General features: G+C 45.0%; 2 protein-coding genes across 5 annotated transcripts in view; both read left to right on the top strand.

Moving 5' to 3' along the window:
* Nucleotides 1-19,738, top strand: part of LOC129810998 (roquin-2-like) — a 36,321-nt gene extending 16,583 nt beyond the window's left edge. Inside the window, exons 7-19 of one of the 3 annotated variants that reach the window (XM_055862084.1) lie at nucleotides 1,567-1,699; nucleotides 2,458-2,579; nucleotides 2,911-3,023; nucleotides 3,651-3,932; nucleotides 5,601-5,821; nucleotides 6,115-6,521; nucleotides 7,473-7,610; nucleotides 9,452-9,613; nucleotides 9,793-10,348; nucleotides 13,121-13,205; nucleotides 14,438-14,621; nucleotides 14,859-14,983; nucleotides 15,329-19,738. In XM_055862084.1, coding sequence (XP_055718059.1) covers nucleotides 1,567-1,699; nucleotides 2,458-2,579; nucleotides 2,911-3,023; nucleotides 3,651-3,932; nucleotides 5,601-5,821; nucleotides 6,115-6,521; nucleotides 7,473-7,610; nucleotides 9,452-9,613; nucleotides 9,793-10,348; nucleotides 13,121-13,205; nucleotides 14,438-14,621; nucleotides 14,859-14,983; nucleotides 15,329-15,467 — 2,667 coding nt within the window. In that variant the 3' untranslated portion in view covers nucleotides 15,468-19,738. Of the gene's footprint in view, nucleotides 1-1,566; nucleotides 1,700-2,457; nucleotides 2,580-2,910; nucleotides 3,024-3,644; nucleotides 3,933-5,600; nucleotides 5,822-6,114; nucleotides 6,522-7,472; nucleotides 7,611-9,451; nucleotides 9,614-9,792; nucleotides 10,349-13,120; nucleotides 13,206-14,437; nucleotides 14,622-14,858; nucleotides 14,984-15,328 lie in introns of all 3 variants that reach the window. The other 2 variants (XM_055862076.1, XM_055862066.1) reach the window with 2 other exon arrangements.
* A 5,088-nt stretch (nucleotides 19,739-24,826) lies between these two features.
* The window catches only part of LOC129811012 (rab GTPase-activating protein 1-like), a 157,220-nt gene continuing 155,658 nt past the window's right edge, over nucleotides 24,827-26,388 (top strand). For both annotated transcript variants that reach the window (XM_055862108.1, XM_055862097.1), the window contains exon 1: nucleotides 24,827-25,131. The gene's annotated coding sequence lies outside the window, so the exon portion shown is untranslated. The remainder of the gene's footprint in view (nucleotides 25,132-26,388) is intronic.

Genomic DNA, 26,388 nt, shown 5'->3' with positions numbered 1-26,388 from the left:
AAGAGGAAATGTAAACTCTATTGACAGGGTTCAATCCTCGGGCCGACTCTTTTCTCTCTATATGTCAATGATGTCGCTCTTGCTGCGGGTGATTCCCTGATCCACCTCTACGCAGACAACACCATTCTGTATACATCTGGCCCTTCTTTGGACACTGTGTTAACTAACCTCCAAACGAGCTTTGATGCCATACAGTAGTATGGTAGCCTATTGACTGGTAGCCTATTGACTGGTAGCCTATTGACTGGTAGCCTATTGACTGGTAGTCTATTGACTGGTAGCCTATTGACTGGTAGCCTATTGACTGGTAGCCTATTGACTGGTAGTCTATTGACTGGTAGCCTATGGACTGGTAGCCTATGGACTGGTAGCCTGTTGACTGGTAGTCTATTGACTGGTAGCCTATTGACTGGTAGTCTATTGACTGGTAGCCTATTGACTGGTAGCCTACTGACTGGTAGCCTACTGACTGGTAGCCTATTGACTGGTAGACTACTGACTGGTAGCCTACTGACTGGTAGCCTATTGACTGGTAGCCTACTGACTGGTAGCCTATTGACTGGTAGCCTATTGACTGGTAGACTACTGACTGGTAGCCTATTGACTGGTAGCCTATTGACTGGTAGTCTATTGACTGGTAGCCTACTGACTGGTAGCCTATTGACTGGTAGCCTATTGACTGGTAGCCTGTTGACTGGTAGCCTATTGACTGGTAGCCTATTGACTGGTAGCCTGGTGACTGGTAGTCTATTGACTGGTAGCCTATTGACTGGTAGCCTATTGACTGGTAGCCAATTGACTGGTAGCCTGTTGACTGGTAGCCTATTGACTGGTAGCCTATTGACTGGTAGCCTACTGACTGGTAGCCTGTTGACTGGTAGCCTGTTGACTGGTAGCCTATTAGCGGAGACTTTGAAAAAGCACATGTCAGTTACTCCAGTGAGTGTAATTGACTCCAATGAGTGTAACTGACTCCAGTGAGTGTAACTGACTCCAATGAGTGTAACTGACTCCAATGAGTGTAACTGACTCCAGTGAGTGTAACTGACTCCAGTGAGTGTAACTGACTCCAGTGAGTGTAACTGACTCCAATGAGTGTAACTGACTCCAGTGAGTGTAACTGACTCCAGTGAGTGTAACTGACTCCAATGAGTGTAATTGACTCCAGTGAGTGTAATTGACTCCAGTGAGTGTAATTGACTCCAGTGAGTGTAATTGACTCCAGTGAGTGTAATTGACTCCAGTGAGTGTAATTGAATGTAATTTGCTCAACATTAGGAGTTGAGAAATAAAGTTGGCATCATCAGAAATAAGATATTCTCCTCTTTTCCTACTGTAGGTATGTCATTCAAAATTAGTTTATTCTATTGTTGCTAGAGATATTCATAAAGCATTCCACTTTTATTGTAATTTGTAAAAATATTTTCGTGGATCCCCTGCAGTACCTCCGCTGACCCCTGGTTGAATACCGCTGGTGTAGACTCAGTACAACCATATTCAATTGCACTTCATTGAGTTGTTAGGTGTTTCTTCACTAACTCTATTGGATGATGGTCACTCCCACAGCTCCAGTCCCCAGAGTCCTTTGCAAAGAGTGTCCAGGAGCTGACGATAGTTCTACAGAGAACAGGAGACCCAGCCAATCTGAACAGCCTCAGACAACACCTGGAACTACTGGCCAACATCGACCACAACCCAGGTAGACACAGTACAGATCAACCCACACCTTTCAGCTCAGGGCCTGGCGAACCCAGCAGCTTCCCCATCCAACTCCCTTGATGTTCAGACCAGGGTTTCCCAAACTCTGGCTGCACGTTTCGATTTTTTTTGCCCTAGCACTACACAGCTGATTCAAATAACCAAAGCTTGATGATGAGTTGGTTATTTGAATCAGCTGTGTAGTTTTAGGGCAAAACCAGAAGGTGTACCCGGGGGGGATGCCCTAGTTTAGATCATCACCAATTATAGTACTGAACAGAAGAGGTAACATGATAACGCACCATTGTTTCATGTTAGTGGGTGAAAACTGGCTGCAGTGAATACATTATGACTCACTAGACTTGTAAAGAAATGGAGAGACCGGGCCTGTGAGACAGGTGGACAGACCGGGCCTGTGAGACAGGTGGACAGACCGGGCATGTGAGACAGGTGGACAGACCTGGCCTGTGAGACAGGTGGACAGACCGGGCCTGTGAGACAGGTGGACAGACCGGGCCTGTGAGACAGGTGGACAGACCGGGCCTGTGAGACAGGTGGAGAGACCGGACCTGTGAGACAAGTGGAGAGACCGGGCCTGTGAGACAGGTGGACAGACCGGGCCTGTGAGACAGGTGGAGGTATCTGTGGTATATCTTTGTGGGTTTTGCGGGTTTGTTTAGAAGCTGCAGACACTATGATATTGTTTAGAAACAAGGAGACCGGGATGTTGATATGGGATGTGTGTTTTGGTGTGGGTAGATGCAGCGGTGGCTCCGTGGTGGGAGGAGCTGGAGAGTGTGATGCTGGCTGTGAAGGTGGTCGTTCATGGTCTGGTTGAGTTTATACACAACTTCAGTAAGAAGAGCCATGAGACAGCACAGGTACAGAACCGGACATCACACACACACACACACGCATGCACGTACCCACACACAAACACACGTACGCACACACACACACACACACGTACGTACGCACGCACGCACGCACGCACGCACGCACACACAAACACACACACACACGCAAATATACACACACAGAAGCACATGCGCACAAACACACATGCACACACACACATGCATGCACTCATGCGCGCAAAATCACACACGCACATACACACGTGCAAACGTAATACAGCAACATTTATGTCCATCAAGCACAGTGGTTTTCTATTGTCAGTAACATTGTTTTGTCTGTCTCCTTCCCATGCAGCCGCAGCCCAACAGCAAATATAAGACCAGTATCTGTCGAGACCTCCGGCAGCAGGGTGGCTGTCCCCGAGGATCCAACTGCACCTTTGCACACACACAGGACGAGCTAGAGAAGTGAGGGAGGACACCACCACACTCATTTGCATGCGATGCACAGACCAGTTTTTATCAAGGCTTTTATGTGAACAAAACCTTAAACGAACCTACCCTTCTCATTATCTCTGTCTCTCTCTCTGTCCCCCCCTCTCTCCACCCTGTCCATCTCTCCACCCTCTCCACCCTGTCCATCTCTCCACCCTGTCCATCTCTCCACCCTCTCCATCTCTCCACCCTCTCCATCTCTCCACCCTGTCCATCTCTCCACCCTCCACCCTATCCATCTCTTCACCCTGTCCATCTCTTCACCCTCTCCACCCTGTCCATCTCTCCACCCTCTCCACCCTGTCTATCTCTCCACCCTCTCCATCTCTTCACCCTCTCCACCCTGTCCATCTCTCCACCCTCTCCATCTCTTCACCCTCTCCACCCTGTCCATCTCTCCACCCTCTCCACCCTGTCCATCTCTCCACCCTGTCCATCTCTCCACCCTCTCCATCTCTTCACCCTCTCCATCTCTCCACCCTCTCCACCCTGTCTATCTCTCCACCCTGTCCATCTCTCCACCCTCTCCACCCTGTCCATCTCTCCACCCTGTCCATCTCTCCATCTCTCCACCCTCTCCCTCCCCCTTTCAAGGAACAGAATGAGAAACAAGAAGATCAGTGGCATGGGCCGGCCCTTCCTCCTGGCCCAGGGGAGTATGGGTAGTGGTCTGAGTATGGAGGGGGGCGACTCAGGAGAGGAGGCCTGCACTGGGGGTCTGAAGAGCTCAGATAAGGGGGGATCAGGGTCCCTAAAGGAGGGGGCCACACCCTCCCAGCTCATCCCCAGGGGAGGGGATATTATGGAGGAGATGAAGAGGGAGAGGTCTGTACTTAACGGGTCCACAGGCTCCAGCCGCTCCTCATCTGGCTCTATGGAACAGTAAGTAATTCTCTGTCACATTATGATCCTTCTACTGTAATGCTTTATGCTAGCAGTACAGCATTCCTTTCACTTTCACATACAGTCACTTACTGTACATTCTTATTATTCATGATGATGACTCATCATTGATGAGTATTAAACGTTCAGGCTGAAAGTGGGATGTTTCAGCTGTCTTTAATGTGTCATCATGAACAATGAGTCGTATTGTTGTCTCTGTAGCTCCCTCCAGTAACCATGCTGCTTCTTCCAGTAACCACGCTGCTTCCTCCAGTAACCATGCTGCTTCCTCCAGTAACCACGCTGCTCCCTCCAGTAACCACGCTGCTTCCTCCAGTAACCACGCTGCTTCCTCCAGTAACCATGCTGCTTCCTCCAGTAACCACGCTGCTCCCTCCAGTAACCACGCTGCTCCCTCCAGTAACCACGCTGCTCCCTCCAGTAACCACGCTGCTCCCTCCAGTAACCACGCTGCTCCCTCCAGTAACCACGCTGCTTCCTCCAGTAACCACGCTGCTCCCTCCAGTAACCACGCTGCTCCCTCCAGTAACCACGCTGCTCCCTCCAGTAACCACGCTGCTCCCTCCAGTAACCACGCTGCTTCCTCCAGTAACCACGCTGCTCCCTCCAGTAACCACGCTGCTCCCTCCAGTAACCACGAGCACAACTGTTCCTTGATTTTAACTGGCGACTTTATTCTGTAGTTTTAGTCAGAATTACCACCTTCCGTGAGAACTATAAAGTAAATGAAAAGACAGTTAAACACACTCTTACAACCTTCCTATCGTACGAGTGACTTATTAGCTTGGTATAACTCTGAAGTGCTTACATACATAAACAGTTTAGCCGGCGCTATAACAGTATCAGATTAAACACATGAATAAAGGAAAAATACCTCATTGGCTGCTTATTACAGAAGGGAGGAAATCAAACTTCACACTTATTATTCCTGGCATGAATTCACGCTTCATCCTTAATTATTATAACGTTACCATCCTAACATATACGCTTCAACCTTTACAAACTACACCCGAAGACATGAAAACTTAGATAACACAGCGCGGGATTGCCTTCCCTCCAAAGGTGTGTTGCTACGATAATGATCCCCGTTACAACAGTTATTAGCCACGTAGTTCCGCTTGTCTTATCATTTCCCGCATAGCGACCACGTAAACAATTAAGCCAAAAAACAACGACATAGGCTTACAGGTTAATTGTCAGTTACAGTCTCTCTAGACTGACATCCTTTCTCTGTCTCTCTCTCTCTCTGTGTCTCTCTATGTCTCTTGCTGTGTGTCTCTCTTTCTCTGTCTATCTCTCTCTCTCTGTGTCTCTCTATGTCTCTCGCTGTGTGTCTCTCTTTCTCTGTCCCTTTCTCTGTATTTCTGTCTCTCTCTCCCTCAATTTTCAATTTAAGGGCTTTGTTGGCATGGGAAACATATGTTTACATTGCCATAGCAAGTGAAATAGATAATAAACAAAACTGAAATAAACAATAAAAAATAAACAGTAAACTTACAAAAGTTCCAAAAGAATAAAGACATTTCAAATGTCATATTATTAATATATACAGTGTTCTCTCTGTCTGTCTCTCTCTCTGTCTCTCTCCCTCTTTCTGTGTCTCTCTCTTTCCCTCTCTCTGTGTCTCCCTCTCTCTCTCTCTATCAGGAAGTCTATTTCTCCCCCAAAGACACCGGTCAATTCCTCCTCAGCTCCTTCTCCCTACGGCCCCGGGTCTAGACTAGAATGTGACTCTGCCCACCCCAAACAGGCCCACTACCTAATGATAAGACCCCTTCCTCAGCCCCCTCCCCACCAACCTCAGTCCTCTGAACTGTGTTACCAGGACCCCCGACCTCCCTACGACGTGCAGCCCTACCAGCCAGCCAGTGAGTACAGCCATCTAAGAGACATGTGACCGGTGTCTGTCAGACCTGGGTTGAAAAGCATTTGTTTTCAAATACATTAGCGTTTGATTGAGCCTCCCTGAGTGCCAGAGGGGCGGGGTTTGTACAGACTATTCCATTGGTTCCATTGCTCCAGATAAGCATAGTCAATTGCAGCTAAAGTATTTGAAAACAAATGCCTTTGAATCCGGGTGTGTCCGTTTCACTCTATTCAATCTTTCATCATCTAAATAAGGTATTATGTAGACTCACTGATGTCTTCTGTCCCTCTTTAGGTAACGGCTACCCCTCTGCGATACACCACCACAAACCCTGCGTGGCTCGCTTCCTCCGTTCCAGCCACGTCCCAGAGTCCTCTCTACCTCCCTCCATGGCCACTCTGTACTCAGAGCAGTACCCCTCCTTGCCCCCACCACGGGACCACGCTGGTCCCTCTCCCTACAGTCCCCCACCGGTCCCCCAGTACGGGCCCCTGGCCCCAGCCCACGGTGGCTACGCTCCCCTGTATGACAGCCGGCATATGTGGAGGCCCCAGCTGTACCACCGCGAGGACGCCAGGAGTAACTCCCTGCCTCCAGAGGTGCTGCACTCTTCTGTGTACCAGCCCCCCCTCCGAGAGAGATACGCCTCCCTGGACAGCCCCTACTGCTCAGCGGGGGAGCACAGAGCAGCACTGCACAGGGTACGGTTACTGTATAGCCTCCTCTGCAAGCACGCAGTACAGTCTCGAACACGACTGGCTTTATCATGTCTTTCTATTCCTCCTGCCTCTCCTCTCCTCCCAATCAGCATAGCAAACTCATTGTCACCCACATATTCTCTTCCTCCTCCTCCTCTTCCCCTTCACGTTGCCCTCCTCCTCCGCTTCCCCTTCACGTTGCCCTCCTCCGCTTCCCGTTCACGTTGCCCTCCTCCGCTTCCCCTTCACGTTGCCCTCCTCCGCTTCCCCTTCACGTTGCCCTCCTCCTCCTCTTCCCCTCATCGTTGCCCTCCTCCTCCGCTTCCCCTTCACGTTGCCCTCCTCCTCCTCCGCTTCCCCTTCATGTTGCCCTCCTCCGCTTCCCCTTCACGTTGCCCTCCTCTTCCCCTTCACGTTGCCCTCCTCCTCCGCTTCCCCTTCACGTTGCCTCCACTTCCCCTTCATGTTGCCCTCCTCCTCCGCTTCCCCTTCACGTTGCTTCCACTTCCCCTTCACGTTGCCCTCCTCCCCCGTTTCCCCTCATCGTTGCCCTCCTCCTCCTCCTATTGAAGGCTATGAGTAATGTTGTTGTAGATGGTTAGTGTACATAGGGGAGATCTCAGCCAACTCTAACCCCTGCTCTCTCTCTATCTCTCTCTCTCAATTCAATTTCAATTTAAGGGCTTTATTAGCATGGGAAACATATGTTAACATTGCCAAAGCAAGTGAAGTAGATAATAAACAAAAATACAATAAAAATGAACAGTAAACATTACACTCACAGAAGTTCCAAAAGAATGAAGACATTTCAAATGTCTTATTATGTCTATATACAGTGTTGTATCTCTCTCTCTCTCTCTCACTCTCTCTGTCTCTCTCTGTCTCTCTCTGTCTCCCTCTCTCTCTGTCTTTCTCTCCCGCTCTCTCTGTCTTTCTCTCCCGCTCCCTCTTCAGGACTCTTATGGGCGTGTTCCTCTTGGATGCGAGGATCTGTTCAAGCGGAAACAGGAGCAGTGGGCACACCATCACCACGGCAACGTGAACAGGCCCTCCCAGTCCTCCCCCATCTTCACCGTAGACTTTGGTGCAGAGGTACGTAGGCCTGCACGTACACAGAGTGTGTTTGTACATCCGTTGTGAGTTACGACCATAGAACGAGAGAGAGAGGGAGAGGGAGAGGGGGGTAGAGACGGACAGGGAGAGAGGGGGAGAGACGGACAGGGAGAGAGTGAGAGGGGGAGAGGTTAGAGAGGGAAAGAGGGAGAGAGACGGACAGGGAGAGAGCGAGAGACAGACAGGGAGAGAGTAGAGGGAGAGATGGACAGGGAGAGATGGACAGGGAGAGATGGACAGGGAGAGAGAGAGAGAGCGAGAGAGAGAGAGAGAGCTCGAGAGAGAGCGAGAGAGAGAGCGAGAGACGGACAGGGAGAGGGAGCGAGAGACGGACAGGGAGAGGGAGAGAGAGACGGACAGGGAGAGGGAGAGAGAGACGGACAGGGAGAGGGAGAGAGAGACGGACAGGGAGAGGGAGAGAGAGACGGACAGGGAGAGGGAGAGAGAGACGGACAGGGAGAGGGAGAGAGAGACGGACAGGGAGAGGGAGAGAGAGACGGACAGGGAGAGGGAGAGAGAGACGGACAGGGAGAGGGAGAGAGAGACGGACAGGGAGAGGGAGAGAGAGACGGACAGGGAGAGGGAGAGAGAGACGGACAGGGAGAGGGAGAGAGAGACGGACAGGGAGAGGGAGAGAGAGACGGACAGGGAGAGGGAGAGAGAGACGGACAGGGAGAGGGAGAGAGAGACGGACAGGGAGAGGGAGAGAGAGACGGACAGGGAGAGAGAGAGGGAGAGGGAGAGAGAGAGGGAGAGGGAGAGAGAGACGGAGAGGGAGAGAGAGACGGAGAGGGAGAGAGAGACGGAGAGGGAGAGAGAGACGGAGAGAGAGACGGAGACAGGGAGAGGGAGACAGGGAGAGGGAGACAGGGAGAGGGAGACAGGGAGAGGGAGACAGGGAGACGGACAGGGAGAAGGAGAGAGAGAGACGGACAGGGAGAGGGAGAGAGAGACGGACAGGGAGAGGGAGAGAGAGACGGACAGGGAGAGAAAGGGAGAGAGAGAAACCCAGACAGAGAGAAATAGAGACGGACAGGGAGAGAAAGGGAGAGACAGAGAAAGACAGACAGAGAGAAATAGAGACGGACAGGGAGAGAAAGGGAGAGACAGAGAAAGACAGACAGAGAGAAAGAGAGACACAGAGAGAAAGAGAAGGTTTGGGTATAGCACAAGTATAAAAGGCATACTGTAATCAGTTTTCTCCACTCTGTTGCCCCATGAAATCAAGGTAAAGAATGCTGACTTATACAGTACTGTATATGTTGTTTGTGTGTGTTTTTGATTCTGGCCCAAAAGCTGTGTTGAATCCAAAGCTATTTTAGACTGTGACTGTTGCTGGGCAACTGGTTGCTATAGCATAGAGAGTCGCAGTTTGTGTTTGGGAGTCTTCATAACTCTCTCCCCCCCTATTCTCTCTGTCCCCCATCCCCATCCCTCCATCTCTCCATTATTTTCCCCCTCCCTCTCTTCTCTCAATTTCAATACAATTTCAATTCAATTTAATTGACAGGCTTTATTGTCTTGGGAAACGTATGTTTACATTGCCAAAGCAATTGAAATAGATAATAAACAATAGTGAAATAAACAATAAAAAATGTACAGTAAACATTACACTTATAAAAGTTCCAAAAGAATAAAGACATTTCAAATGTCTCTCTCTCTCTTTCTCATTCTCTCTGGCTATCTCTCCTCTCTATCTCGCTTTCCCTCGTTCTCTCTCTTTCTCTCTCTCTCTTGCTATCTCCCCTCTCTCTATCTCTCTTTCCCTCGTCCTCTCTCTCCCTCTTTCTTTCTTTCTTTCTTTCTTTCTCTCTCTCTAGCATGATGACGATGGTGGTGGTCAGTGTATGAACTGTAAGTTCCGTGGAGAGGAGAATCTGTCCCACTACTCTCCCTGGTCCTGTGGAACCATCAGTACCTGCATCAGCCCCTTTGAACCAGAGCATCACAAGGCCTCAGCTCACTCCCGCTCCGAAAACTTAGTGGGTCTCACAACATGCCTTCTTAATTCAACCAAACAGCCACACAGACACATATAGATCCTACAGAACATAACAATATAGTCTAGCATCACATGACAAATTAGGCAATTACTGTGAGCCTATAGCCTATACTAACAAATGAAAATGTCTATGTTTTCTACTAATGCTTTGTCTTTCAGGAAGTAGACAATGGTGAAAGGACGCGGTGGCTACACACGTTTGAGCCCTACCGCCGTCTGAAAGACGAGGACCCCAGCATACCGTTTGAGCCCTACCGCCATCTGAAAGACGAGGACCCCAGCATACCGTTTGAGACCTACCGCCGTCTGAAAGACGAGGACCCCAGCATACCGTTTGAGACCTACCGCCGTCTGAAAGACGAGGACCCCAGCATACCGTTTGAGCCCTACCGCCATCTGAAAGACGAGGACCCCAGCATACCGTTTGAGACCTACCGCCGTCTGAAAGACGAGGACCCCAGCATACCGTTTGAGACCTACCGCCGTCTGAAAGACAAGGACCCCAGCATACCGTTTGAGCCCTACCGCCATCTGAAAGACGAGGACCCCAGCATACCGTTTGGAGAGGGGCCCATCATACCATTTGGAGAAGGGCCTATCATCTCCAAATGGGGGGCGATATCCCGCGCCTCCCGTACAGGGTACCACACCACCGACCCGGTCCAGGCCACAGCCTGCCAGGGAAGCAACAGCACCATCCCCATCAACTTCAGAGGTGAGGAGGGGATGGGGGATTGGAGTTCAAATGTAAAGGAATAAGATATTATACATTATTATATCTCTCTTGTAATGTTTTATATATCCTCTCTATGACTTGTTATGTCTCTGATTTACTGTGAAATGACAGCAGAAGAAAAAACTTAAGATGTTCAACCAACAGAATTGTTATTCCCTAGTCAATTTTCTCTTTCAAATATGCTAGTGTTTTAGGACCAGCTGCTAGGCTAGCACAGAGCAAAATCCTCTTAACATGTGTTTTAGGACCAGCTGCTAGGCTAGCAGAGAGTAGAATCCTCTTAACATGTGTTTTAGGACCAGCTGCTAGGCTAACACAGAGCAGAATCCTCTTAACATGTGTTTTAGGACCAGCTGCTAGGCTAGCAGAGAGCAAAATCCTCTTAACATGTGTTTTAGGACCAGCTGCTAGGCTAGCAGAGAGCAAAATCCTCTTAACATGTGTTTTAGGACCAGCTGCTAGGCTAGCAGAGAGCAAAATCCTCTTAACATGTGTTTTAGGACCAGCTGCTAGGCTAGCAGAGAGCAGAATCCTCTTAACATGTGTTTTAGGACCAGCTGCTAGGCTAGCACAGAGCAGAATCCTCTTAACATGTGTTTTAGGACCAGCTGCTAGGCTAACACAGAGCAGAATCCTCTTAACATGTGTTTTAGGACCAGCTGCTAGGCTAACACAGAGCAGAATCCTCTTAACATGTGTTTTAGGACCAGCTGCTAGGCTAGCAGAGAGCAGAATCCTCTTAACATGTGTTTTAGGACCAGCTGCTAGGCTAGCACAGAGCAGAATCCTCTTAACATGTGTTTTAGGACCAGCTGCTAGGCTAACACAGAGCAGAATCCTCTTAACATGTGTTTTAGGACCAGCTGCTAGGCTAACACAGAGCAGAATCCTCTTAACATGTGTTTTAGGACCAGCTGCTAGGCTAACACAGAGCAGAATCCTCTTAACATGTGTTTTAGGACCAGCTGCTAGGCTAACACAGAGCAGAATCCTCTTAACATGTGTTTTAGGACCAGCTGCTAGGCTAACAGAGCAGAATCCTCTTAACTTCTTATGGCTGAAGGGGCAGTATTGAGTAGCTTGGATGAAAGGTGCCCGTTGTAAACGGCCAGCTCCTCAGTCTCAGTTGCTAATATATGCATATTATTATTAGTATTGGATAGAAAACACTCTAAAGTTTCTAAAACGGTTTGAATTAAGTCTGTGAGATTAACAGAACTCATATGGCAGGCAAAAACCTGAGAAGTTCCACTTCCTGTTTGGATTTTTTCTGGGGATGCCATATTTTCAACCAAGCTCTTATTGAAAATACAGAGAGATATGGATGGGTTTTCACTTCCTACGGCTTCCACTAGATGTCAACAGTCAATAGAACTAAGTCTGATGACTAATGTGAAGGGGGGGGTCGAAGGAGACAGAATTTAGTAATCACTTCCATGAGGTGACCATGCATTCAACACGCGCATTCACGTGAGAGGCAGCTCCGTTCCATCTCTCAATTGAAGTCGATTTAATTCTCCTGTTGGAACGTTATTCACTATGTATGTTAACAACATTCTAAAGATTGATTCAGTACATCGTTTGCCATGTTTCTACTGACTGTAACGGAACGTTTGGACATTTCGTCACGTTATAGTGGTCGCGCTTTGAGACTTTGGTTAGGGTATTTGGTAAACAATTCGAAAGTAGCTAATTTGACATAAATAACGGACATGATCGAACAAATCAAGCATTTATTGTGGACCTGGGATTCCTAGGACTGCTTTCTGATGAATTCATCAAAGGTAAGGAAACATTTATCATGTATTTTCTGGTTTCTGGTGAGTCCAACATGGTGGCTAATTTGGCTAATCATCTGAGCTCTGTCTCAGATTATTGCATGGTTTATTTTTCCGTAAAGTTTTTTTGAAATCTGACACAGCGGTTGCATTAAGGAGAGGTATATCTATAACTCTATGTGTATTACTTGTATTATCATTTATATTTATGTTGAGTATTTCTGTTGAAACAATGTGGCTATGCAAAGTCACTTGATGTTTTTGCAACTAGTGAATCTAACGCCTCAATGTAAACTCCGATTTTTTTATATAAATATGAACTTAATCAAACAAAACATGCATGTATTGTGTAACATGAAGTCCTATGAGTGTCATCTGATGAAAATAATCGAAGGTTAGTGATTCATTTTATCTCTATTCTGGTTTTTGTGAAAGCTATCTTTAGCTGGAAAAAATGGCTGTGGTTATTGTGGTTTTGTGGTGACCTAACATAATCGTTTGTAGTGCTTTCGCTGAAAAGCCTATTTGAAATCGGACACTTTGGTGGGATTAACAACAAGATTACCTTTAAAATTATATAAGACACATGAATGTCTGAGGAATTTTAATTATGAGATTTCTGTTTTTTGAATTTGGCGCCCTGCACTTCGACTGGCTGTTGTCATATCGATCCCGTTAACGGGACTGCAGCCATAAGAAGTTTAACATGTGTTTTAGGACCAGCTGCTAGGCTAGCACAGAGCAGAATACTCTCAATATGTGGGGGGATTAGAGCGTGAACATAAATGAAAGTTGTCTTTCATCTCCAGGCCAGTCTCTGAATGCAACCAGCTCTCAGCAGGCTCAGCAGAGCCCTGGTTCACTGCAGCCAGTGCTCCCATGCATTCACTTAAGCATAGTGTTGACAAGGGTGGGAAAATGTATTGTAATAGTTTTGCTCAATGTTGTTATTGTAAATCTATGGTTCTAACAGATTATGGTCCACACATCGGCCATGGGGACTACAGGTGGAGCTCCGGGGGGTCTGACTCTTCCAGCCACTCCAGTTTCCTAGAGAGGTACAGTATGGATTCTATACTATATACTACTATATAATATTATACTATATAATACAATACTATACAATGCTATATAATACTATACTATAAAATATTATATAATACTATACTATATGATACTATACTATGTAATACTATACAATAATATATAATACTATTTAATACTATACTATACCATATACTACTATATAATACTATACTATATAATACGATACTATATAATGCTATATAATACTATACTATTTAATACTATGCTATAAAATATGATATACTACTATATAATACTATATTATACGAAACTATATAATACTATACTATATACCATGTAGAGCCATCCCATCCCCCCCTTTCTCTCTTCACCCTAAACCACAGGTGTCAAACTCATTCCACGGGGGGCCGAGTGTCTGCGGGTTTTCGCTCCTCCCTTATACTTGATTGATGAATTAACATCACTAATTAGTTAGGAACTCCCCACACCTGGTTGTCTAGGGCTTTATTGAAAGGAAAAACCAAAAACCTGCAGACACTAGGCCCTCCGTGGAATGAGTTTGACACCCCTGCCCTAAACAAAGGCATTGTCCTGTTTTCTTTTATACCTTGTCTTTTTTGTCTTGTCTTTTTCCTTTGAGGTCCTATTGTATGTATGCAGCTGAGAATTCGCTTGCTCATCATGACTGTGTTGGAAGTGCTGTTTTCACCCTCTCCTCTCCTCCTCTTCTTTCTTCTCTCCTCCTCTCCTCTTCTTTCTTCTCTCCTCATCTTCTCTTCACTCTCCTTCTCTTCTCTTCCCTCTCCTCCTCTTCTCCCTCTTCTTCTCTTCTCCTCCCCTACTCTCCTCCTCCTCCTCTTTCATTGTGCTGCAGTCAGTTCTCTCCTCAGACTAAACATAGAGCATCTCTCTGGTCTGTCGTTGCTTGCTGCTCACGTTCTCTTCTGTAACCCCCCCTGACTCTGACTAACAGTCTCTCTGTAGCTTTGATTGGAGGGGAATCGAGTCCTCTGTTCTGTACTCCACGTCTCTCATTCTGCTGTCAGTACATCAGCTATTTACATAATTTCAGTCAGAATACACATGTGATAACAGTACAGTACAATACAGTACCATACAGTACAATACATTACAGTACAATACAAAGCCACTGTTTTACTGTAATGTTGCATATCTGAAGCAACACATACAATGAAGATATTGTAGATAATCTTAAATTGCCACCATTCCTGTATGTCAACAGTGAACAGCTAGCCGCCCGTCGGCGGTCCTTCAGCAGTGGAGAGCAGGCTAGTGCAGGAGACATGCTGCAGACTGACTACCGTAAAGACACGACAGAGCGTGAACTGGACAGAGACGTAGAACTGGAGCTGTCTCTACTAGACGTAGAAGACACTGAGCTGCAGGACAACAGTCAACAGTCTAAGGTGCAGTGACGTCTATATGTGTCTGATTGGTTGGTTGATTGGTTGATTTCATTATTGACTGATTGATTAATTGATTGGTTGATTGATTGGTGTCTGTGTCCCATAAGGGATGATCTGGGATCTGTAAAGTGGTAGAATATTGCAACATCTGACTTTGTAATGTAGTTAGTTGATTAGATGAACTATATGTTTTCCATGTCTACTCTCTCCGTCTGACTTTTTCTCTGGTTGTCTTAGAAGCCCCTGGAGCTGAGAGAGCCCCACCTCCTCACCCCTCCCAGCAGTGAACCCCAGAGGACACAGACAGACAAGCTGTCAGCAGACAAGATGGAAGCTCAACTGCTGAAGAAGATGGCCTTCAGGTGAGCTCGGTCAACAACTAGCCTCAACCGATGTCTGGCAACGTGAGACAAGTAAACACTAAACACACCAGTAGCATGGCTCAATATTGATGTGGTTTCTCCCTTATCGCAAACATTCAATTCAATAAGCTTTATTTATCCCTGAGGGTAATTCTTTCTGGCAGGCATGGTCATAACATGGGCATACACACATCAGATAGGCCTACACTTGGGTGAGTGCAGCATAAACGAAACAACTGTTCCCTTACTGCAGCTTCTCTGTTTCTGACAAGAACTATAAAGGGTAGAGATCTCTTCTACTCATTGGTTACTGATCAGAGCTCATACTGCATCTCTGTGTTCCAGGAGGTCTCTCTCCCCTGGAGGTCTGGGCTCAGGAGGCCTCAGCGTGGGGAAGCTGATGATGAGGACCGGCCCTCTGAGACTGGGGGACATGGGCCCTTGCCCTAACACAGGCCCTGAGATGCTGCTCAACGGGAACTGAGAGGGCAAACACACCTCACCCCCACGCCTGGTGGTCCCGGCCGGTGGTCCCAGCCGGTGGTCCCGGCCCAGCGCTACACAGCTCCTACACCTGCTGTCACAGTAACATCTTAGGGTTGTATAGGCCTGTATCATCAGACAGCGATCAGGTCTCACCCCACTAATATCACCAGTCTGAGGGCATATTATATACAGTATGCTACTTTAGACCACAGGTAGTGTTGTTTCAAACATGACAAAGAGAGACGTATAGTTCAGACACACACCAGTAGCCTCCGTCGCATTTCCTCTTTTCTCATCTCGGCAGGGTCTTTTTTTGATCAAGTGTTTGTTTGTTTGTGTGTGCTGCTCGCTCTCCACTTCCTATAATGATGATATGATGGTGATTATCATGCTTCACATGGCATCCAATAGTTTTATTTTTGTTAGTTCTACGATGTTTCCAAGGTAACAAAGGTGTTCAGCACTGTTGTGTGTGTGTATGCGATCAGCATCTGTTGACATTGAGCTGATGACAATAACAGCACATTACTATGCATTTGTAGTCATAGGAAGGATATTTGCCTCTCGAAAAATTCCAAGTCTTTACTTTGAAAAAAAACAGCGCTAATTGAACAGGGTTTGTATGTCTTAAAAGAGGAAGATAAACAGGAGGAGATGAAGGATACCAACACTAGATGTTGCTCTAGTCCAACTCCCATCTACTTTAGACATTGTAGTAGCCTATCAAAGGTTCCTAAGGCTTGGCCGTGTTATCCTGTGTGATGTGTCATTTGTTGGTCTCAAGCATTTCATAGATGAGATTCAAGACGATGACGATCAATCAGATGTCACCGCACTCACATGTATGCACAATTGTGGCCTTTTTTTTATGTTCGTAAAATATCTCTTCATATTTATTCTTCACCATGGGGTTAATACATTAAAAACACCAAATAGTACAACATGTATCAACAATCCTTGATATATTCAACAGATTTCAGTATTCAGTGGTTCTGGCACCATTATTTATTGCTATCCTCTGTGCAACTGCAGCCAGGGATTGAATTGTAGTGATCTGCTGTGATGGAATGATACATCATACTTACAGTTATCTGTACAGTGTAATCACATGACATATATTCCCAATGTAAACTGGTTGTTGCACCTCTTTTTGGTTCTGTGCATCAAACTCATAACCTGTGTTTACTATGACAGATTGTCAACAAACCAGCAGGTGATTATTGTGTTCCTTCACGCTGTCTTTGTTTAGTTTGGTCCCTGTTAAAACTTTTCACAAATGTTTTGTTATTTTCTTTCAAGCATTGCTAACTTCCGTGAAGTTATTTGTCAAAATATTTTCTATCGGGATCTCTGTTTTGTTTCGTTGTTGGTGGTAATTTTTGGGAAGAAGTGAAAACGACCCATCAGTCTGTCTCTATATTCATGTTTCGAGCAGTCTAACGAATACAGTCCATCATCATTATGTGATCGCTACCGAGGGTCATGCATTGGCCTAAAAGGGTCAGTGTTATTTTACTGCAGTTTTGTGCACTGAACGTTCTGTTTGCTGTCTTCTCCTGCCTGTGGGGGTGAAGAGATTCGGGTGACGCTATGTGTTAACTTGCAGCACTTAGAAAAACTCTCCTATTTATAATAGGGTTTATTTTGTTATGGTCTGAAAGGAAGCAGACAGGCTAAGTGAGACACAACTTGACCAGTGATTGATAATTCTTAAGGACTGCCCCATACATATATAAAGACATACAGTATATCCATTCTCTTAGCATTACTGACAGGCTACTGTATTTCTGTTGCTCTTCTGTTCCTGTTTCAGACTTTGACTTAAGAAATTGTCTTATTTTTATTTTATTTTTTATTTCACCTTTATTTAACCAGGTAGGCTAGTTGAGAACAAGTTCTCATTTGCAACTGTGACCTGGCCAAGATAAAGCATAGCAGTGTGAACAGACAACAACACAGAGTTACACATGGAGTAAACAATAAACAAGTCAATAACATGGTAGAAAAAAGAGAATCTATATACAATGTGTGCAAAAGGCATGAGGTAGGCAATAAATCGAATAATTACAATTTAGCAGATTAACACTGGAGTGATAAATCATCAGATGATCATGTGCAAGAAGAGATACTGGTGTGCAAAAGAGCAGAAAAGTAAATAAATAAAAGCAGTATGGGGGGTGAGGTAGGTAAATTGGGTGGGTAGTTTACAGATGGACTATGTACAGCTGCAGCGATCGGTTAGCTGCTCGGATAGCAGATTTTTAAAGTTGTTGAGGGAGATAAAAGTCTCCAACTTCAGAGATTTTTGCAATTCGTTCCAGTCGCAGGCATCAGAGAACTGGAAGGAAAGGCATCCAAATGAGGTTTTGGCTTTAGGGATGATCAGTGAGATACACCTGCTGGAGCGCGTGCTACGGGTGGGTGTAGCCATCGTGACCAGTGAACTGAGATAAGGCGGCACTTTACCTAGCATAGCCTTGTAGATGACCTGGAGCCAGTGGGTCTGACGACGAACATGTAGCGAGGGCCAGCCGACTAGGGCATACAGGTCGCAGTGGTGGGTCGTATAAGGTGCTTTAGTAACAAAAAGAAATTGTCTTAGTGTCATATTGTGTACAATCAATCATCCATTGTTGTCTAACGGTGGACAGGGCCCTTTAGGGGATAGGGGCCTTTGGGTATAAGATGTGGGAGGGACCAGGGAGTCTATTAAGGTTTAGAACCTGGTCAAGTTCAAGGGTAGTGTTGTGATTCTAGACCAATCTATCTAGCTCCTGTAGTTTAGGTTTGTTCCAGCAGGGAGTGCTAGAGCCTAGTCTCTGCAGCCCTTAGTGATTGAGAAGTTATGTTGCTAAGCTACTGATGAAGGGTTTATTCATTACGCCGATTCTGTTGCAGGAAGCAAACGGAACGAAACGAGGAGGGACATACCTGAATTTGTCCAATAGAAACTCATTTTATTTGCAAAACGTAATGTTTTGCAACTGTTTGGCTAATGATTACACCCCTGAACGCATCTTCAGCACTGAATATTATGGGTCATGTGCGCAAATATTTTCATTCATGAATATAGTTTAATGTAACTTTTCACCACATAAATTGTGTTTAAGGAGGGATTTATAATTTTGCTATAATGTGTCCTTTTATGTTTGGATTCAATACCAATAGTATTACCCAGTTGGGAAGGGAATGGGCACATTAAGAACAGGGAGTTATGTAGGTAGAGTTCCCGGATTGTTCCAGTGCCTGTCTAATGACTCACTGGTGTAATGATCTGATCGCACTGCACTTCCGACGTCATCATTGCAAGATGTTCTTACTCCCCACTATCCAGCCAGTGCCCCAGGTCATGCATGCTAGTCCCTCTTGTTGTCATGGCGAAGGAGGAAGTACATGATTCTGTAGTTGTGATACAACACACCCAGCGATGTAAGTGTTCTGCACATGCCCACTGTGTGGCCACGCCAAGTATTTTAGCCTGCCTGCAGCATTTGACTGTTTACTGCTTCTGAAATGCTTTATTATTGATAACGATCAATGTATTATTATTACTTACTTCCATCATTGGTTGAGTTGTAGTACTTCACTCTGGATAAGTCAAGTCTGCTTCTTCAGTTGAATTTTGAAAATTTGCTGAATAGTCAAAGTTAGCCGAGGATGGTCTTGTAAGGTGAAAACATTTGCCTGTTTGTCAATTGTACAACTATGGCGGAACTGATGTTTTAATATTTATGTCTGTATTAGACATTTTCTTAGCAAATCTATTGTTCGATTGAAATGTTAATGAAATACAAGATGGTGCACACATCCATCATTATTGTACACAGCTGGCACCATCGTTAGATGGACTAACTGCTCGTTTATACAACAAAATGTAATCAGCTATTTAAATAAATACTGATATAGAGGGACAAATATAGGTTTCAGAATGATGAAACTGGCTGAGACAGCATAAACAAATGTCTAAATGAATAATATGTATTCCATTTATTTCATTTGAAATATCACTTTGTGAAAGGTTTCCCTGCATTGCAAGGCAATATCCTGAACCATATTCTTAGTTTGAAGTATTGATTGTGTTCAGATGTGACCAGCCAACTGCCTGACCCGTTGGTTGTCTTTGTGTGCTATTTGCTCCTGCACTGACAGCTTGGCCAAGCAGAATACTCTGATACTATTTTGATGGACCAGGCAGACCTGTGAAATCAGAGGGAGATGTCAGTACCTGAAACTTTGCATGCTACAATAAATGAAAAACAAACAAAAATGTGACTTTGTCCTGTTTCAACTGCTTTGAGAACTTCGGATCTGGGCCCATATTCTGGGCTCCCAAGAGGCACAGCGGTCTAAGACACGGCATCTCAGTGCGAGAGGCATCATTACAGACAGCCTGGTTCGATTCCAGGCTGTATCACAACTGACTGTGATTGGGAATCCCATCGGGTGTACACAATTGTAAATAAGAATTTTATCTTAATTGACTTGCCTAGTTAAATAAAAGGTTAAATATTCATAAAGCTTCAGATCAAGTGTGAATGGCTCCCCCTGGTGGGCTGCCTGTGAATATTGCTACGGTTACCTATTGTACACACTTCCCCTCTAGCTCTATTTCAACAGAATATACCAGAGGTAGATACAGACCTTTCTGAGGTAACATTTCGCACTCTTTAGTCCAGGAACATGATGAAACAAGCCTTGACAGGAAGAACTAGCTTTACATGGCCTTTACCATGGTGTTGCCGGACCTGAATTTAGATTGATACAATGTTTCCTCAGGGTTTTGATGGCGGAGGGGAGTTACACCAATTTGCAACAAGAACCATATGTTCAGAGGGGAGTGTGAGAGAGGGAGGAAATGCAGAAAAAGATGGTGAAGCAACAGCTGTGCTGGAATGAGAACAATATGTGTCAGTTCTGATGGTATGGAGCGGGAGGATGAGGGTCAAGGACCAGAATGGTCGGTAGTGGAAAGACATAGGAAGAAGAGAGATCATGATGCAGAAAGCAGTGGAGCGTCTAGTAAAGAAAGCATAAAGAGGGCCAAGGTAGGAAGCAATAATAGTGATGTGTTGGAGTGGAAAGTGGTGTTTGATGAGACCACAGGGCCTCACTTACACCCTATCCAACTACCTAATTGTCACGCCCTGACCTTAAAAGAGCCTTTTATTCTCTAATTTGGTTAGGTCGGGGTGTGACTAGGGTGGGTACTCTAGTTTTTTTATTTCTATGTTGGCCTGGTATGGTTCCCAATCAGAGGCAGCTGTCTATCGTTGTCTCTGATTGGGGATCATATTTAGGCAGCCTTTTCCCACTGGGTTTTTGTGGGATCTTGTTTTTGGTTAGTTGCCTGTGAGCACTACATTAGCTTCACGTTTTGTTTGTGCTTTATTGTTTTTTTGTGCCGGTTCACTAAATAAATATGTTGAACCCATACCACGCTGCACTTTGGTCAGACAATCCTTACAACGACATCCGTGACACTAATGCCATAGTGAAAGAGGTAGGGGAAGTGAAATGAGCTGGTTTCATTGGAAATGGTATATTGTTAACTTTGTGTGGTAGACAGGCTCAGCAAGAGGAGATTCTGAAAATGGAAAAGCTTAATGGGAAGAAGATTAAAAGCCATGTCCCTGGTGATTATGCTAGATTGAGGGGTCTTCACTGGGGTCCCAATATCTACATCCACAGTTGATATTAAAGAGAATGTGAAGGAAGGCAGATTGATTGAGGCCAGAAGGTTAATCAGTAGGAAAGAGGGTCAAAGAAGTGAAAGCTTATCAGTGATGCTGAGGGTTGAGAAAGTCTTCCTTAGTTTCAATGTTACAGGATTTGTCCTATATGCACTGTGGTGTTTTAAATGCCTAAAGAATGGGGCATGTAGCTGCTCAGAGTAAAGGAAAGAAAAGATGTGCCAAGTGTGGAGGGGAACATGATTATGGTGAATGTGGAAGCAATGTGAAGGTTAAGTGCTGTAATTGTGGGGGAAAACACAATGCAGCATTTAGTGGATGCCAGCTACAGAGAGAGGCTAGAGAGGCTCAGAGATACAGGATCAGTCATGATGTATCATATGCAGAGGCCGGAAAACAGATTGGTAGAACTACAGTGCAGACTGATGGATCATGGATGTACCTGTAGTAAGTGGACCTACTGTCAGACTGATGGATCTTACATGGATGTACCTGTAGTAAGTGGACATACTGTCAGACTGATGGATCATGGATGTACCTGTAGTAAGTGGACCTACTGTCGGGTCTGGTGCTTCTGATGGTCCAGGATGGTTTCGAGACCGGTTCAGAAATGTTGTGCCCATGAACGTGCGGTGTGATAATGAATAAAGTTGACTTCATAGCTTTTATTGGCAAGGTCTTCAATACGACCCGGGTTGTGGAAAGCAGAAATGCCAGGTTATTTTTGAGACTGAAAAAGAGATATTGGTGGTAACAGATGTCACTGTTGAAATGGTTGTTGACATGCTGAACAATTCTAATGGTGTTTCAGCATTGATATAGAGCAGTGGATCCCAAACTTTTTATAGTCTCGTACCTCTTCTAACATTCAACCTCCAGCTGCGTACCCCCTCTTCCCAGTCAGAGGCAGCTGTCTATCGTTGTCTCTGATTGGGGATCATACTTAGGCAGCCTTTTTTCCACCTTAGTTTGTGGGATCTTGATTTTGTATAGTTGCTGTGTAGCCTGCAGAACTTTACATTCGTTTTGTATTTTGTTGTTTTTCGGTGTTCTTTTAAATAAAAGTAAGATGTTCACCTACCACGCTGCACCTTGGTCTCCTCATTCAAACGACTTACGTAACACTGCCACACACTTTTATTAAACATAAGAACGAGTGTCACAACCCGGCTCGTGGGAAGTGACAAAGAGGACCAGGGCACAAATAATAATATAATAATAATCAATAATTTTCCCTTTATTTAGCCATCTTACATATAAAACCTTATTTGTTCATCAAAAATGGTGAATAACTCAACACAGGTTAATGAGAAGAGTGAGCTTGAAAGGATGCACATAACTCTGCAATGTTGGATTGTATTGGAGAGTCTCAGTATTTTTTCACACATTCTGTGCCTGTATTTAGTTTTCATGCTAGTGAGGGCCGAGAATCCACTCTCACATAGGTACGTGGTTGCGAAGGGCATCATTGTCTTAACAGCGCGATTTACCAAGGCAGGATACTAAAAAATCTGGCAGTGGCTTCTGATTGAATACAATTTTCACATTACTGCTTGTTGCAATTTCGATGAGGCTCTCTTGTTTAGATATTGGTAAGTGGACTGGAGACAGGGCATGAAAGGGATAACGAATCCAGTTGTTTGTGTCATCCGCTTCGGGAAAGTACCTGCGTAATTGTGCACCCAACTCACTCAAGTGCTTCGCTATATCACATTTGACATTGTCCGTAAGCTTGAGTTCATTTGAACACAAAAAAATCATACAACGACAGAAAGACCTGTGTGTTGTCCTTGTTAATCCAGACAGAGAAGAGCTCTGACCTTTTAATCATAGCCTCAATTTTGTCCGCACTTTGAATATAGTTGCGGAGAGTCCCTGTAATCATAGATTCAGATCATTCAGGTGAGAAAAAACATCACCCAGATAGGCCAGTCGTGTGAGAAACTCGTCATCATGCAAGCGGTCAGACAAGTGAAAATGATGGTCAGTAAAGAAATCTTTAAACTCGTCTCTCAATAAAATAAAAACATGTCAATACTTTGCCCCTAGAAAACCAGCGCACTTCTGTATGTTGTAAAAGCGTTACATGGTCGCTGCCCATATCATTGCATAGTGCAGAAAATACACAAGAGTTCAGGGGCCTTGCTTTAACAAAGTTAACCATTTTCACTGTAGTGTCCAAAACGTCTTTCAAGCTGTCAGGCATTCCGTTGACAGCAAGAGCCTCTCAGTGGATGCTGCAGTGTATCCAAGTGGCGTCGGGAGCAACTGCTTGCAGTACCACTCCACTATGTCTCCCTGTCATGGCTTTTGCGCCATCAGTACAGATACCAACACATCTTGACCACCAAAGTCCATTTGATGTCACAAAGCTGTCCAGTACTTTAAAAATATCCTCTCCTGTTATCCTAGTTTCCAGAAGAGGATGTCTTCCGTAATGGACCCTCCTTAAACGCAACAGACATATACCAGGAGCTGTGCCAGGCCCGCCACGTCTGTTGACTCATCCAACTGTAACGCATAGAATTCACTGGCTTGTATACGAAGCAGTAATTGTTTCAAAACATCTCCTGCCATGTCACTGATGCGTCGTGAAAGTCGTGAAACAGTGTTGTTTGATGAAGGCATTGTCTATATTGTTTTTTTCCCCCCAGCATTGTCCCAGCCATATCCACAGCAGCAGGAAGAATTAAGTCCTCTACAATAGTATGGGGCTTGCCTGTCCTAGCCACACGGTAGCTCACCATATAAGACGCTTCTAGCCCCTTCTTATTAATGGTATATGTTGCTTTAATACATGTCTTACTACTCAAAAGTCGTCTTAATTTTCGCTCAAAAAACTCCTGGGGCTTATTTTCAAATTGGCATGTTTTGTTGCTAAATGTCTGCGCAGAGTGAAGGTTTCAACGAGTTGTGAGATAGTACTTTGTACATATAACACACTGTGGCTGAGGAAAGGCACTACTCCCAATATAAGTGAACCCCAAATCAATGTAGTACTCATCATATTTGCGCCTCTTCGATGGTCCATCGTCCCTGTCTGTTGTTCGCAAGGGGGCAGTAGCTCTTCGGCTGCTTCAGATTCAAAACTGTCAGTGTCCATGCTAGCTGAGCTAACAACAAATGTAGAATTACTGATGCTAGCATTGGATGTGCTCGTGGAAGCAGAACAACTTGTGTCGTCAATAGGTGCAGGTGTAGCACTGCTGGTAGTAGCGGTACTATCAGTAGAGCTGGTATGTGTCTCTATGGACGCGGGCCTTACTTTTTTTGAACCATTTTTCAATTTTCGAGCAAACAGAATGAGTAGCAGCTACGTTTGGCTTCATACCGACCGGTAGTGGAATTCCCGCTGGAAAGTAACAGATAATGTGATTGGATATTAATTATTTGACTAGGCTACCTGTATTTGACATTGTGTTGTTATTTCGCAGAACACTAGATGGTTTCATTTTATTTTATTATTTTTGTAAAATAAATGTTTTTATGTGAATAATATTTTTATTCGGCAGACCCCAGTTTGGGAATACCTGATTGTAGATAACGTTTAATTGGGTTTGGGGGGAGGGTGGAGGGTGTGGTAGAAGTTGATTGATCGTACATTCCAGCACAGTAGGTGGCGACAAGAAGAACCACATGTTCATCATCCACATTTTCTGGTGATGCACTGTCTGATCTTCACCACATGTTCACGGGGCCATTACTGGTATGCCTGAATCCTATGCAGAATACTTATTTGACTTCATTCGATTTTTCTCAGACACTCAGTCCCTCTTAATTTTCCTCAAATAGACTTGAATTTTTTTTTTTTGCACGGCTACACTTTGACAGCCAGGGCATTGTACTGCGCATGCGCCGTTACCGTGGGGTTTGGGTTCTGTTTACAGAAAAAATGCTGTTGCAGAAGTAGCAAGCTAACTTGTGCAATGTTATGTCAACCGTCTTTGGAATAAAACACAATTGTGGACACAGGTAAGATATTCGACACTTACATGCGTATTTGTTTTCAATAAATATGTTGTCTCCTTTGAACAGGATAATTTGAAGCTAATGCGTCTGTTGTTAGATTGCTAGCTCCGACAGTGCAGTGGGCTGCTGGACGAACATCAACGTTCAAGGCTTGTGCATCACTATGAAGGCCAAGTTTTGCGAAAGGATTTATCACAGATTTTGTTATATTTGGTTTTATGCCCAAACTAGACAGTAGCTAGTCAGTAACGTTAGCTAGTTAGATATATAGCGTTAGTGTTCTTTCAATTTAAGTTGGCTGGAGAAAGCAGTTAGGTAGCGAACGCGTTAGCTAGGCTAGCGGGGCTATCTGCTAACTAGAGGTAATGCTGGTTATTTTTCTCGGTAACTATCTATCTACGTTAGCTAGTTAACTTAGCTCTACCCAGGCAGCTACTGTACAGTATATTGCACTCAATCGTGTGTTAGATGGGCGTTTAGCTAACGTTATTTGTTTGCAGATCAAATAATCGTGCTAACCTTACGTTAGCGTTATTTACAAATGAAGGGGACTAAAAAGATAGCTACGTTATCTAGTTGCTTGGTATTAAATTCCATAATCGGCATTGGCAGATGAATAGTTTGCCAGCTAGCTGGTGGCCCCCTGATGACTAACAAATTACATCAGGGTACCCGCATAGCGGTAGTCATGGCAACGTTGCCAGACCAGGTGAGCTTTGTTCACTCATCTGAAATACAAACAGCAGTCGACAAAACAACAATGCAGCTTGTCACGCACCCGCCTCCCCATTATCCTGAACTATATTCAAATATTTGCATATAAACCTGCTTTGGGAGCCCCAGTGGAGGAAAGCTCTGTCCTAAAGTTGTATTTGATTAGTGTTTGGTGGAGTTGTTGTCGACAGTGTGCAGGTGTTTTGAATTCTATACCAGGCTGCAGAATTTCAGTAATTTTCCTTTGTGCAAATTAATATCTGGCCATGTAGCCTTGAATTGTGCTACTTCAGGTATAGATAAGCCTTACTGTTGTTGCATTGTTACCCCCTTGTCCAGTCAGCCTGGCAGTGGCATCTGTTGACAGCCAGGCATGGACAAGAGTCAGGTCATGACAGGACAGGACAAGGCTTTTCCCCAGAGAACTTTCACAGGTGGTACTCGGTGCAAATTGTACCTGCTGAACAAGGTAGTCAGGTGTTCGCCTGCAGGATGTCACCTGTGTGGATATAAGACACCTGTCCTTGTTCTCTATGCAGACAGACA

The sequence above is a fragment of the Salvelinus fontinalis genome, chromosome 2 (genome assembly GCF_029448725.1).
Source record: "Salvelinus fontinalis isolate EN_2023a chromosome 2, ASM2944872v1, whole genome shotgun sequence".
Lineage (NCBI taxonomy): Eukaryota > Metazoa > Chordata > Actinopteri > Salmoniformes > Salmonidae > Salvelinus > Salvelinus fontinalis.
This window is presented reverse-complemented; position numbering and strand designations above follow the sequence as displayed.